We start from the raw sequence: 13,520 nt of genomic DNA, 5'->3' as shown, positions 1-13,520 counted from the left end.
GTTCACCACCGAAAGCACTAAGAGTTACAATAAAAATCCAGTTGTCCTGAACAACTATTATCCGTATTTAAACCAAAAAACCCACAAGGGAGTAGAAAACCTTTTAGAATTCTTATAATTCTTTATTTGCTTGCAAGTAAAGTAATACATAGTTTAAGAAAATTCAATTACTTAATTATGAAAAGCACAAGATTAAAGATAATCCCTTCCCTAGAGCAGCATTATACCTAAGGTTGGCTCTGGGTAGAAGCCAACTATTCCAACTGACACAGAGGAATTGCAAAGAAAGAGGGAGGATAGAGAAAAGAGGGAAATCCTCATTATTTCATCTTCGTTACATGGATTAAGAACGGAGGTTTTAGAACAGGCATTATGCAGGCATCTCAAGTGACTGAAAAGACATTTCTCAACTGTTAAACAGTAAAACCACAAAGATTTTTTAAAAAATCAAACAACAGAATGCAGTAGTTTTTGGCAAAACCGGAATTTTCACCTTGATATTGTTTTCTAGAAATTGCACCCCTCTCAAAATGATTCTTGCTCTTTCTTGACTCATTAATAGATCAGCTGTCTTCAAGGAAAGAGTTGCCTTGCTACAGAAGCAGAGCTGCTTCTATTTCCAAATTAATTTTACGGAAAGCAGAGAAAAAGGACACCTCTGTTGCTAAAAAAGAATTATTACTACTCTAAAAGTGACCTATTCCTTGCATCCTCTAAATCTGAAACCTCAAACTGTATCATTAATAGCCATGTACATTTGTAATAACGTTATGAATTTTACTTTTTTTGCCCATAGTGGTAACTGCTCTCTAAGGGGCATTTATAAGGCTTTTCCTTTTATGAAAGAAAATTCAACTATTAAATGTTGTCTGGATTGGATTAAACAACTAATTTTGAGTCTCCTTCCAAAAAGATGGGAGTATTACACAGTACAAACATTTTTATTTATATATTTACAGCTATGGGAGAGAAAGCTGTATTAACTTGCTGTCTTAACATGGACTGAAAATATTTTCACTACTTTTTCCTGTAAGAATCAAAATTAAGTTATTCATAGTATCATATTCAAACAAGCAATGCCTGAGCAAGTCTATGTTTCCAGAGGCAAAATTCAATTTAACTGTTAGGTAGGTGTCATTCAGCATCTTCAAAATTAATTTATTTCTACTGTCTCAATAAGCAGATAAAGTGTAATTTTCAATTTTTTCTTGAATTGAAGAACACCCAAGCCAAAAAAGCAATAGAACCAGCACTACTGACAACACAAAATACATCAGTGGAGTCAGACTCTGTTTATAAATGGTTTTAGTGGGATTCAATATTCAAAATCTACTTCAAATTTGAAGGTTATTTTTTAATGACTATAATTTCGCAGTCAGTATCATCCCTCTTCCCATATCCATACGCAGGAATCACAGTGCTGCCTCTTTTCCCTCAGGCTCTTTCAGGTTTAGAGGCTGAAACTAATCAGAAAAGGTGACTGACAAATCTAGGAAGGAATGAGCACGTAAGGATCAATGCTTACTGGTGTTTACTTGATGAAAACTTCAAGCCCGCTGTACCTACTCATGCACAATTTTGTGCTGTCTAGAGGATGAGCTCTGTAGGAAACTACATGTATATAGTTCTGTCAGTACCAGTAGCTTGATGATTTGCTTGGTAAGAAACGGATTAACTAAAAGTCATCATTTTTATACAGGGTATCTTTGGGGATTTCAAGCAACAGGTTGGATTATGGTATACGCTGGCAATTCACATGAGTCATACCTGTATACATGTTAGCTTCACATCATTAGGCACTACACTGAGTAAATGGTGCAAAAAATTCTCAGTGGCATCATTTCCACAGAAAACTTTTCTAAAAGAAACGTCATTTAGAATATATATGCAAAGAGATGGAACATAAACAATTACATTGAATGGTCTGATTGAATTTGCCCAGCGTACTCTTGAAAATATTTTATTTCCTCTGTAAACATTTCTTTTTACATTTAAGAGAACAAGGTCAACTGAAATTAGGTAAATGGTAGAGATGGACTTGAGCATAACTAAATCTTTTCAGGGGTGTGGGGAAGTTCAGTGTAGAAAATATGTTTCTGAAGGTGGAAAACTTTGACAAAGAACTTTGCAAATTGGATATGGCCTTTGTAAGATTGAAGCAAAGGTTCCTATTTACCTTCCTGACTACAGAAATACAATCCTTGCAGCCAAATCAAATCCTGCTTCTTGTAAGGGCCGAAAAAATAATTCTCAGACTGGAAGAGAAATCAGGAAGTTGGTGACCTCCTATTAATGACGACTGACAACACATTTATGTTTCAATTCTGGTGATATCAAATAAAATGCTGATAGAAATATTCCATAGAGTTAATCTACATGACTGGCACCACGCTAAATGTCCTGTTTGCCTTAACTAAAATGGCCACAGCAGTACTGCAAAGCTGTGCTACAGTTGTGTTCTCACTTGTTTAATTACTTGGGATATCCGAATGTTACTCATTCTCTCCCAGTGAACTGCAGAATAAACAGTCAGACCTTTGGGCACATGAAGGATGGGATGCATATGGGGAAGGGTAACCATGAGAATGCACTGGCAGACTGCTGGCACTTCATTTTAAAACAAACAAAAAAATGGTTCTTAGCCTGAAAGACAAAAGAATATTGGCTGTAGCAAGTATCCCTGACTAGTTCGCATTTGGGATGCCACAAGACGTATGTGTGAGGGAAAAGGGGAGTTGTGAGCATCCAAGTGATAATTCAAGGAATCTGCAGCAAGACACAAACACATAGACAAGCCCACACTGAATATGGCAGCATGCAGATGCCAGCTGAGCCTGCACTTTTCCCTTCAGAAGGACATACTATTTGTAATATACATATGTTTATGCAAATGAGACATAAAGAATCATGTTTGGTAGTTTACGTCAGTGGAATGACATGTCCCATGACTTTTGCTTGGAGAAAAACTAATGAGAGATCGGGGTTTTGAGGTGCACAGAAATCAAGTGATTTATACCATTATTTAAAAACATGTAAGCAAAAGTCCACCATCTTAGAGTGCTTTTCATAAAGCTACCACTCAGCGGTTTACATTAATATGGTATCTCATTTATTTTGAAGGACATGAACTTCATTTTGCCTGACTTGTTTCCTGTGAAGGAAATTCAGTGACTTGTTACTTTTACTTTTTCTGGAAGACAGCCATAAGCTAGAAGTATTAATTGTTTTGACTTACAAGTAAGTGCAAAACCCATCTCTTACTTTATTATCCTGTAAATGCTTTTCTCAGCCTAAAGCATGGAAGTTACAAGTGAGTTAATGTTTTGTGAATTGATTCAATTGTCTATTCTACTTACACTTGGAAGCATTTCATAAAAGAGTAATGGGCCTTTCATTGCTGGAAGATGTAAACCCTTCAGAGACTTTTAGTAACAAGACAGACAGAATGCTATTATATCATCTCTGCCAAGTTGATCAGACAAACTCCTATGTCAGAAAGCCTATAGAGGGAAGCACAAAACCAGTAACTTCAAAAAAAGGGACCCGTTTCTTGGAAGAAAATTGGGAAAATGGAGAAGAAAAAAGAAAAGAAAAAAAAAAAAAAAACAAGCAGTTTGTAGCCTCCAGAAGACAAAAGGCAATGTTCAAAACATATTAAGAATGACCACGCTGATATATTCAGGGAAAGAATTTGATCAAAACACCCCATATTTCATTGTTTACAATTGGGCAACATCTTTGCTTTTGTTCATTCAAGAAACCTAAAATTAGAAGGCACAGAAAATGAGCAATAAAAGGGACGCTTCCTATTTTTACCTTTTTAACCCCTCCTCCCCCTCAAAGTCCCTGCTGGCATCATTTAGATTTATTACACTTGTGGGTAAAACTTGTCCATTGACAACTGACCTGATATGATTAATATTAAAGCAGTGGCTCATGAAGTTTTCCAGAATACAATCTTGATGTTTTATTTGCAAACACACTAAAGAGCCAATACATTGTCCAGACATGGATACCCTCTTGCACCTAATAAATGCAAACACAAAACACAGCTCATGCTTCTATTTCAATACAACTATAGTTGTAACAGTTCTCTTTTCCAGGAGGACAACAAGGTCTTTCAGACTATACCTGCTAGTTATTTTTGCTTTTTTTTCAAAGATCCTCTTCAGCAGACTGAATATTCCCACACTAGCTCCCTCCTATCTCCAACTCAGAACCTACTATTGTCTAATTGCACCAAATAGGGCTACCCATTTTTGTTATGGCGGTTCAAAAATATAAAGATAAGCATTGGCATTTACATTAGTAAACCCACAGTATGAAGGCTTGCTTAACACCTCTATCAGTGACCCGGAGGAGGAGACAGAACACACTCGTATTCATGAGGTTTGCGGGTGACAACCAACTGGGGAAGGGAAGCAGCTGACACTCAAGAGCAGGGCTACCACCAGGAGGGACCCAGACAGTCTGGAGAAATGGGTTAACAGCCGCCTCATGAAACACAGTCAGGACAAATGCCAAAGCCCTGTCCCAGCAAGGCAGAGCCCTGCAGCCATGAGGCTGGGGCTGGGAAACAGCTCTGGGGGGTTGGCCCTGGGCACTGAGCCAGGGCCACCCGTGTGCCTAGGAAGCAACAAGGGCCAGTGGTGCCTAGGGTCTCATGAGCAGGTCACAGCCCTGAGAGACAGGGCAGGGCAGGGACTGTACCCTCTGCTTGGTGCTTGTCAGACCCCACCTGGGTACTGCCTCCAGACTGGGTCCCCAACACAGAAATACCACCAATAAAATGGTGGGAGGTGAGGGGAGTCCACTGAAACAGTGGAGCTACAGCCCTTGCCCTGCAAGGAGAGGCTGCAGGACTGGGGCAGCTTCAGCTGGGAGGAGGGACCGCTTTGGGGTCCCAACAGCACCCCTGGGACCGATGGGAGGGAATGGAGGAGACGCAGTCGGGCTCCTCACAGCGGTGTGTGGCAGGAGGGAAAGAGGCAGCAGCACAAGCTGACACACGAGAGGCTCAGGCTGGAGGTAAAGAGAAGCCCCACGGAGATAGCCCAGCGGTGGAGCTGGGGCGCGGGGAGGTTGGGCCACCTTCGGCCAGGGGAGGTTTCACAACCTGGCAAGGAGGGGTGAAGGCCTGAGCAGCCCAGTCTGACCCCATGGCTGAGCCTCTAGTGGTCCCTGCCAGCATGAATGATTCTGCCCTTGTGTGAAACACACCAGAGCGGTTTCCACTAACAGACAAAGCGTAAACCTAAAGGTTTGGCCCTCTCTTCCCTCCAAATGGGCAACCCTCCTTTGGGCTTTTTCATATCAATTAATTCTACCAACACGTAAAGAAGTCTTGGTAAATTTTCTGGTTCAGACTGTGTAACATACACTATATAAATTTAAGTAAGTTTGTTTATACGTACAGTTTCAAACTTGTTCTACCTTACAATTATTCAGAATTTATTCTGCTCAACATAGAACCATTTCTCTTTAAATGAGAGACATTTTATTTTCTTATTACTTCCTCCCATCACAGTAGCCCTCCTGTATTTCATTTCTGGAAAGTCAAGCAAGTAATGCTTCATGTATAAGGTCTAAGTTCTGCTTTTGCAGAAGTAAACATGAATCGCTTGGTTGTGAAGACAGATATGTAATCGTGTATTTAAGGTAGGCACATGTTCATTTGGTCACCCATTCCACTTAAAGACAACAAGCACTGAGCTCTTACATGAAGTTAATCACAAATACACTTCACTTTGTTTCACTGTCAGGTCAATCTTTATTATACTCATCATGCACCAGCAATAAGCAGCAATATCTTTATTGTGATGGCTTTTGACATGGGTGCAGGACTCACCCCTCCTGCCTTTAGCAGCTTTCTTCTGAATTCCTCTGTCGGGTTGTTGAATGTGAGCTTTTCACAGCGGAGGTGATTTACAGGTGGGTGGCCTTCAAGGTGCAGGAATAAGTCATAGTCAAATCGAACTTTCTTAGGTTCTTCCTGAGGGTTGAAAATAACCAGATAGAAACATCTAGCACCAAAACTAACTAAGTTGAAAACAAGGGCTACATAAAGACTGTCAATTAAAATGAAAATTATGTCATTTTTAACCATTCTCTGTGTTCTCAGACACATGACGGAATTTACCAAGCATCAGCTGAGCTACAGTAAATCAGACAAGCTCCTATCAGCCCATGATAACACATGGTAAAATGCATGAACTTCATGAACTTCAAGCTGTCCTGTCAAGGCTTAATTCAAAGTGTTATGTCACGTTTGGCACAGGCTACAGACATATGCATAGGCAAGTATGTGATTCAGCTGACGCAAGGTAACTCAGTCACCGACACAATCACAGTTCTGAGCCCTAGATAGTACTGAACTGAAGACACTGCAGTAAGTTTTGAATGCAAATTCCTCCACCGAAGCCAAACACTATTGTTTTCTTCACGAGTTGTAGAAAGGGGTAAGAATGAAACTGCTGCATCCAACTGTATTTGATCTCCTATGTATGGGATCTGCTCATTTATTAAAGAAACTTCATTGCCTTGAACGAGTGTGGCTATCTAGATTTCAAGTGTTCCACCACAGCTTCCATGCGATTAAAATTCTCTGCCACTGCAGTAAAAAAATTGAAACTGAATGTTCCCTGTACCAATATGGAGAAAGAACAGGAAAGGCAAATTTATCTTGGAAGAAATCAGTGCTCTACTATCAGAAAGCCTCAGCTGAAAAAGGACACTAGTGGCATTGAATAGACTTCAGTTTGTAATACCAGAGAAAAAATACTAAGTATGTTTTGTGTTATACATTTACACAGTCCCTTCTAGAAGCTATATATAAGTTAAGTACTCTTTTAAGGCAGTATTAAGTAGCCCTTCCTCAAAGGTCCTGATGTGCAACAGAAGCCACCAAACCAATGCCAGTCTTAAGGCAGAACACAAGTAGAAGGTCAAATTCAGGAAAAGCTTTAGTAAAAAGGGAACCATGAGGGAAGAGAAGGAAGAAATACAGCAAAATCTTAGCACTTATCCAACGCTGCATGTAATCAAAATGTGTGCTCTGTTCAGTGACAGATGTTTAAAAAATTCACATTAAAAAATGTTTAGTTTTGATTCAGGATTCCAAGGATGCGAAGAACAGAAAGTGTAGAAATCTCAGTTATTCTAAAAGTTAAATCAGAGGTTTCAAACACAGCCAAGGGAGATCCTCATCGTCCCATCTCTAGACTTGGAGAAGAGACAACAGAAGAGGATCTGAAATAAAAGGCCTGCAGTAGTCTGTTTCTGAAGACCGAAGAGAGTAGTTCCCGTAGATGAACTATTTTCTTGACGACCATTTTCAAAGACAACCATGGATGAAGATATTTCTTATTGTTAGAAAGACTAAGACGTGATTTCTTGCAGAAAAAAATGGAAGTGATTTACTCCCCGGTCTGCTTAGAAAACTGTGATGTTGCTACAGGCAAACAGTTGGTACCAGCAGCTTTGCCATAAAAGCAAAGTTATAAGAATTTATAAACAGGAGTCTTCAAAGAATTCTGTGGGAAGTTTGATGAACATAACCAGTGATTTCAAAGCAGACTTTTACTATACAAAGGACTCTCAGTAGCACTGCATTATTTCAAAACAGTGTGACAGTGAAGGCAGAATATACGGCAGTTTATGAGTCTTATCCTAAGTGGACTGCATTTTCCAGAGTAGGAGGAGTCTTTTGACTTAAAAGCATTTTTTAAGGACTTTGTCTCAATGGCTAACAACTATAGCCTGCTGCTATATTTGGGAGGGGGGTTTGTTTGTCATTTCCCTCATTCTTTAAAGCTTGGAATATTTTCCGTCAGGGTGAAATGCCTATTAGATTTTCTACCAATTTCTGTTTAGTCCTGGGAACAGGCACCCTTTAATTCTCCATGATCCAGGTGGCTTCCTGTATCCCTGCCTTCTCTATTTGTTAGGGTACTTTCTGAACCAGAAATTGAAAAGTTGTCTACCTTGAATAAGTGATGGTGGTCTGTCTCCTCTTCCTCCTTCTGTCTATTTCCTCTTTTTCTGTACTGGAATACCTGTGAAGTGGCTTAGGGGAGGAAGAGTAGCTGAGCCAGGAGAAAGCAGTAATTTGCCTCAGGAATGCCAGCTCAATTTTTGTGCCACTTTGCTTTTGTATTATACTGACCCCAGGGAAGGGCGTGCTGCTGCAGCTGTGTGAAGAGCTAGCTGACTCGCAGTCCAACTGCTGCTTGCCGTATTCCATGACACCAAAATAGGGGTGAGGGATGTTTGCAAACTTCCTAATTCCACATGCTGCTTGAGGGTGATGTGAGTTGTAATCACTGCTGCCCTCTTGATCTCAGTCTAAGGCACAACTCCTGCTGGAGAACTCCTGAGACTTGCAGGTCTCCACAGTCAGCAAAGGCAGCCAAAAGTCTGAGTGAAAACAAAAAAAGAAATGTCGGGCAGGAAGTTTTCTGTAGAGAAATGATTGACTCACTGTCTTCTGCCTTTGTCTGCCCAGTTTTGGGATGAGCTCTTAACAGAGGAGTTAAAGAGAATGGGCTGCTTTTCATTAGATTTTCTGAATGAATCAAAACTGCTTCCCTAATGGAGACAGAGCTAAAAAGCATACCAAAAAAGCCAGTCAACTCACTGAGGCAGTTCTGTTTCCTTTTCCAACAGCAAACAGGGTAGACTAAGCCCTGCTCTTCACAGATTGATACAGGGAACATTTCAGAATTACCTGTTCAAAACCTACAACTCATAAAGTGCCTGAGCAGAATTATCCACACTTCACACCTTGACAGAGCTTTCTGTGAAAGACAAAAGAATACTGGAATATCTACTTGAAGGCATAATCAGCTGCAAAGTTGTACTCTAACACAAATTTTAAGTCACTAGGGTTCCAGCAAAAGTCTTTTACTATGCATTTACATTTTCTTTCGGTTTTAGTTTTTCACCAAGCATTCAACACATTAAAGATGTAACACTGACTTGACTGAAATAATTATGTTAAACTACATCTTGGTAATATAAAATAAACATACAGGTATCATAGAAGCGCATGCGAAGTATAATAATAGCTCCACTGAGGCACATGACATACAAAAGGAACCTAAAATACTGCAGTTATTAAGGTACTGTACATTAAACCATGCAAGCTTTTTGCTCTAATTCCCCCCCCACCGAATTCCTTTTACATGAATGAGTTATTAGTAATATAGACCCTGTTACATACATTAAAGGATGTATGTAACATCTATGTATTCGCTATTTAAGAGACCCACAGTAAGTGCAGCATTTACTTAAGACTTAGAATTTGAGATACCACAATAATGCAAGCTTTGTAGAACGGCACTGGGTTTGTTTTTAAACTTTGCCCCCCAGTAATGTTGAGTTGAGTACAGTCAATGTTCACAAGTAGTCTAAAAGAATATTTTTTCAGACTGAGGATGCAGGATTAAAAAAAAAGAAAAAGAAAGATCAAAACCTGAACAAATTAAAAAAATTGGCAATACTAAAATAGAACAATAAGTTCGTTATGAAATCAACATAATCAAGATTGGTTTCCTTTCTTAAAGTTTAAGTGGCTCTTCAACTTCCTAACGCATTATTTAAAGTCTGTCCACTTCTGAGTAGGGCTAGTAATTCTTCTGAATAATTACATTCAATTTCTTTATTTTATCAGGTAATCCTAATTTCATAGAGTTATCTACTAAATACAATTACACATTTCTAAAAGTTACAATGACTATGAATTGAGGAACAGCAATGACAAAGATAGCTTTAAACCTAATTTTTAACTGAGTTTATGAATTAAACTTTAAAAATCTTTAAAAAACCCTGACTTCCACATGATCTGTTTAATTCTTTTTTTTAATTAGAAGTATGTGATTCCATACCTTGTTTTTGAAGTAAACCTCAATTGGTAAAATGAAACCAGCATACCCAGATTCTTCAACTTTGTAGGGTGGATCCTTACACACTGAAACAAAGAGGAAAAACCTGTACTTAAAACACACACACAAAAAATATTTTAAACGCACATGCCAAACATATGAACAAATAATCTGTGACGATAGTTCTATGACAGCACCATTACAAAACTGCACACACACAGTAGGACATACTTGTGCACAGCTCAACATGAATTTTGCAAGCAAATCGCTCCTGCCTGTACACAACCTACAGTTCAGGGATAGCAAATTTCTAATTTGTTCTTTCTTTTTCAATCATTTCAGACTGCTAAAGCAGAACCACCAGGGACTTCAACACCAGGTGGACCCACTGAGTACCTACAACGGCTACATAGGCACTGCAGCCAAGGCTTGTTCTGGGAATGGAAAATATATAGGATTCCACCCTGAGAAAGTTAAACATGCAGAGGGCAGAAGAACTGCCATTCATGCATTCATAACCTAACACTAATAAAATTCTAATTCTAATAAATGTAATTTAAAATAAATAAAGAAATTGACACAACATTCCAGTATACCATTGAGAACCTCAGGAAGGTTAACTATCGTATTATGTTAAAACAGTATCCAGGTTTACCCTATAGGATTCAGACTTCTTTAATATGACAGTGCATATTACTAGCTCCAATATACCATCTTTTCCTTGAAGTTTTTAGCTTAATGCAAGGGCTTTTAGTTACATGAAATCCCCGTAGTATTGAACATGAGCTCTCTGAAGAAAGTGACACTAGCCTGCCAACTCCAGCCAGTGACAAAAAGCAGATTGTTAGAGAACTTGGAACAGAAGCCACCTCTTCCTTCTCCTGTTTGGCTGCGTGATAACCTCATTAGAGGTTATCCCACGTAACACGTAAGCACAAAGGTAGGCTGAGCTTGAGAAACCACGCGTCTCCTGCAGCATCAACTCAGATGCTTCCAAATGCTGCATTGATATGTATGACAACTCATGTCATGTGCACTACCATCTCAGTGACATCATAGAACAATGACAGTTTCTCTACTGCAGACTGGTAGAATGATGCAATTCATATACAACGGGTTGACCTCCTCAGAAACATTTGCTCAAGCTCATCAATCCTGCTTACCAAAAGAAAATTCAAACTCCCAGATGGACCCTCATTTGCTAGGATGTATGCTCTTTTCAGAATTGCCTGGTTGCTGCTCACTGCACTGTATCAGGTGCAACTTAAACTACACTTCACAAAAAGTGTGTGTTGCAGTCAACTGTGCAGGGCCTTAATACCAAAATTATTCTTTTTAGCAAAACACCACAGATGGGCACTTACCACCATCTATCATCCCAAAAACATGACAAGGCACATCAGACACATCCAGGAATATAACCATTGCTAGATTCTCAATAGTGTGATCAGTACATCAGCTTTCTGAAGACACGCAAGCTTGGTTAATCCCCAAGTAAATGAACACAGCAGAATTTTGTCCTACTACCTTGCCATTCTCCTCCTGCTCTGCTAGCACCAAACCCATGCAGGGACTTCAAGGATGAGGAAGATTCCAAGTCCTTGCTCACCTTTTGGCTATCACTACCCAGTTCACCTCATGCAATCAACAGAAAGGGAAAAGGATGACAAAAACAGAACAAGACTAATCTCTTTTCCAGACTCTTCTGCAACACTGCCTTCTTGCAGCTACAGACCTTAGTTTGTTTTTCTTGGCAGGAAAAAAGAGGACATATAGTTTACAAAGTGGGATTTGAAAGATTTTGAAGAAAAGTGTTAAGATGATAGGTCAAATCTGAGAGGTGGTTTCAGACATACTAAGCTTTTAAGTTGGAAACTGAGCATTTTGTGTTAGAACCGCCCAGAAGTAGTATTTCACCTTATATTGACATGTCTTCCCTTAGGAGAGCATTTGAAAAATGTAAATATAATAGTCCTAGTTAAGCACAGTGACAAGTTACAGTAATACATACTGATGACTTTTTCAGTGAAAGACTGAGGAGCCTTTCTGCTCCTCCTCTGCCTTCAGAGGACAACTTGAGGAGAAAGCCTTCCCAGTATTATTTGAATGGCTGTGCAGGGTTCAGAAGGCTGAAATACACTTATATAAGAACAGGAAAAGATTATACAGCATATATTTATCCAGATGGAAACATAGAAACTTTAGAAACTTTAATAATATATTAACTGTTACAGAGATTTCAGGCTCCATTACATGACAAGTCACAAATCACTTTTTTTTTTTTAAATAAATATCACATCAGCTTCTTCCTGAGAACTTAATTGGTGCAGAAAACACTGTCAGCATAAATATTTTTCATTCCCTCCCTCAAATCTCTCTTCTTTCAGCTAAGACAGCTGTTAGCCATGCTGGATAGTACCTTGTCAAAGTTTGTTTTCAGAACTGTAATGTGAAAGTCTGTTACGCTTGCAGGCTTTGTTGAAACTTGGGTGATGGGTTACAAAATACTTAAGGAAACTACTTTGGGTGCCTTCCCAAACTCAAAGATGGGCTTTTAATAGAAGGAAAATCCTACAATCTTGTGAATGAAACCTTCCTGAAAAAAGGCAAGTGACTGAGCAAAGCTCCATGCTATTGCATACGTGTAGACCGCAACTAAAATGAAAGCTATTGTATTTTCCTCACCTTTCTTGTAGAAGCCACTACTATATGTACTGGCAGAAACAGCGTATTTGTGCACAAGTTTTTTTTTTTTTTGTTGAACTGTTTCAAGTAGTAACCAGGGCTGCGATGACATGTGTGGTTTAGCTGAGCCAACAGGCAACCATCCTAGCAATGTCTGTTGAGTGGAGAAAAGAGAAGTAGCAAGAGTTAGATAAAACACAGAAAAGGTAGAGAGAAAAAAGTAACTGGAGAGGCGAAAAAAAACCTGTAGTGGAGAAGGAAAAGAGAAACAAAAGCCAATTGCAGGTATAGACCAACAGAGCAAAACCAACAACAGAAACTAGGAAGGAGTGATTTTGAGGAAGAAAGCACCTGGAGACCTTAACATGCTTCTCAAAGCTCATTAAAAAAAGCAGCTACACTAGACCAGGTAGATAAGCAGAAAACACTACCCTTCTACAGACAAACAAACGATTTCCTCCCCATCCAGAGGGACGGAGGCATTTCCCCAATGACTGATCCTCTCCTTTGAAGTGGCACCTATAAATGTATCCCAATCACCAGATAAACAAAGCCTCTTGCACAACAGTACCACTAAGACTTAATTATTCTGGTCAGGTTTTTTTCCTACGGAAACAGCTTGTATGATCACAATGCAGTTCCTCCCTCTCTCCTGTATCTTTTGACTAGGCAGTCCAACTTCAGGACAGTCTCTATGACAATTAAGGCCCTACAGATTCCTACAGATCCAATAAAAAATTAGTGCCTGCACTGAGAAAGCAGTTCCAGATAACATCTTCACTGAGATGCAGGGAGAAGCATCCAGCAGTATGCAGAATTACAAACCAGTTATAACACAGTGTCTCTTTTCATGAGAACTGTAAAGCCAGGAGAAGAGAAGTAAAGAGAAAAGCGAAACTATGCAGATTTCTTTAGGCCTACTGGCCACACAATAAGCTAATTTTTTTGTTGCCT

General features: G+C 39.3%; 1 protein-coding gene across 2 annotated transcripts in view; it reads right to left on the bottom strand.

The window, feature by feature from the left end:
- MLLT3 (MLLT3 super elongation complex subunit) overlaps positions 1-13,520 on the bottom strand; it is a 134,438-nt gene that overhangs the window by 57,674 nt on the left and 63,244 nt on the right. The window contains exons 1-3 of one of the 2 annotated variants that reach the window (XM_075137885.1): positions 12,567-12,953; positions 9,885-9,967; positions 5,849-5,992 (exon numbers count right to left, since the gene is read on the bottom strand). In XM_075137885.1, coding sequence (XP_074993986.1) covers positions 5,849-5,992; positions 9,885-9,967; positions 12,567-12,678 — 339 coding nt within the window. In that variant the 5' untranslated portion in view covers positions 12,679-12,953. Of the gene's footprint in view, positions 1-5,848; positions 5,993-9,884; positions 9,968-12,566; positions 12,954-13,520 lie in introns of those variants that run through there. The other variant, XM_075137884.1, reaches the window with a different exon arrangement.

The sequence above is a fragment of the Calonectris borealis genome, chromosome Z, assembly GCF_964195595.1.
Source record: "Calonectris borealis chromosome Z, bCalBor7.hap1.2, whole genome shotgun sequence".
Taxonomy (NCBI): domain Eukaryota; kingdom Metazoa; phylum Chordata; class Aves; order Procellariiformes; family Procellariidae; genus Calonectris; species Calonectris borealis.
Note: the sequence above shows the minus strand (reverse complement) of the source record. Positions and strands in the feature narration are given on the sequence as shown.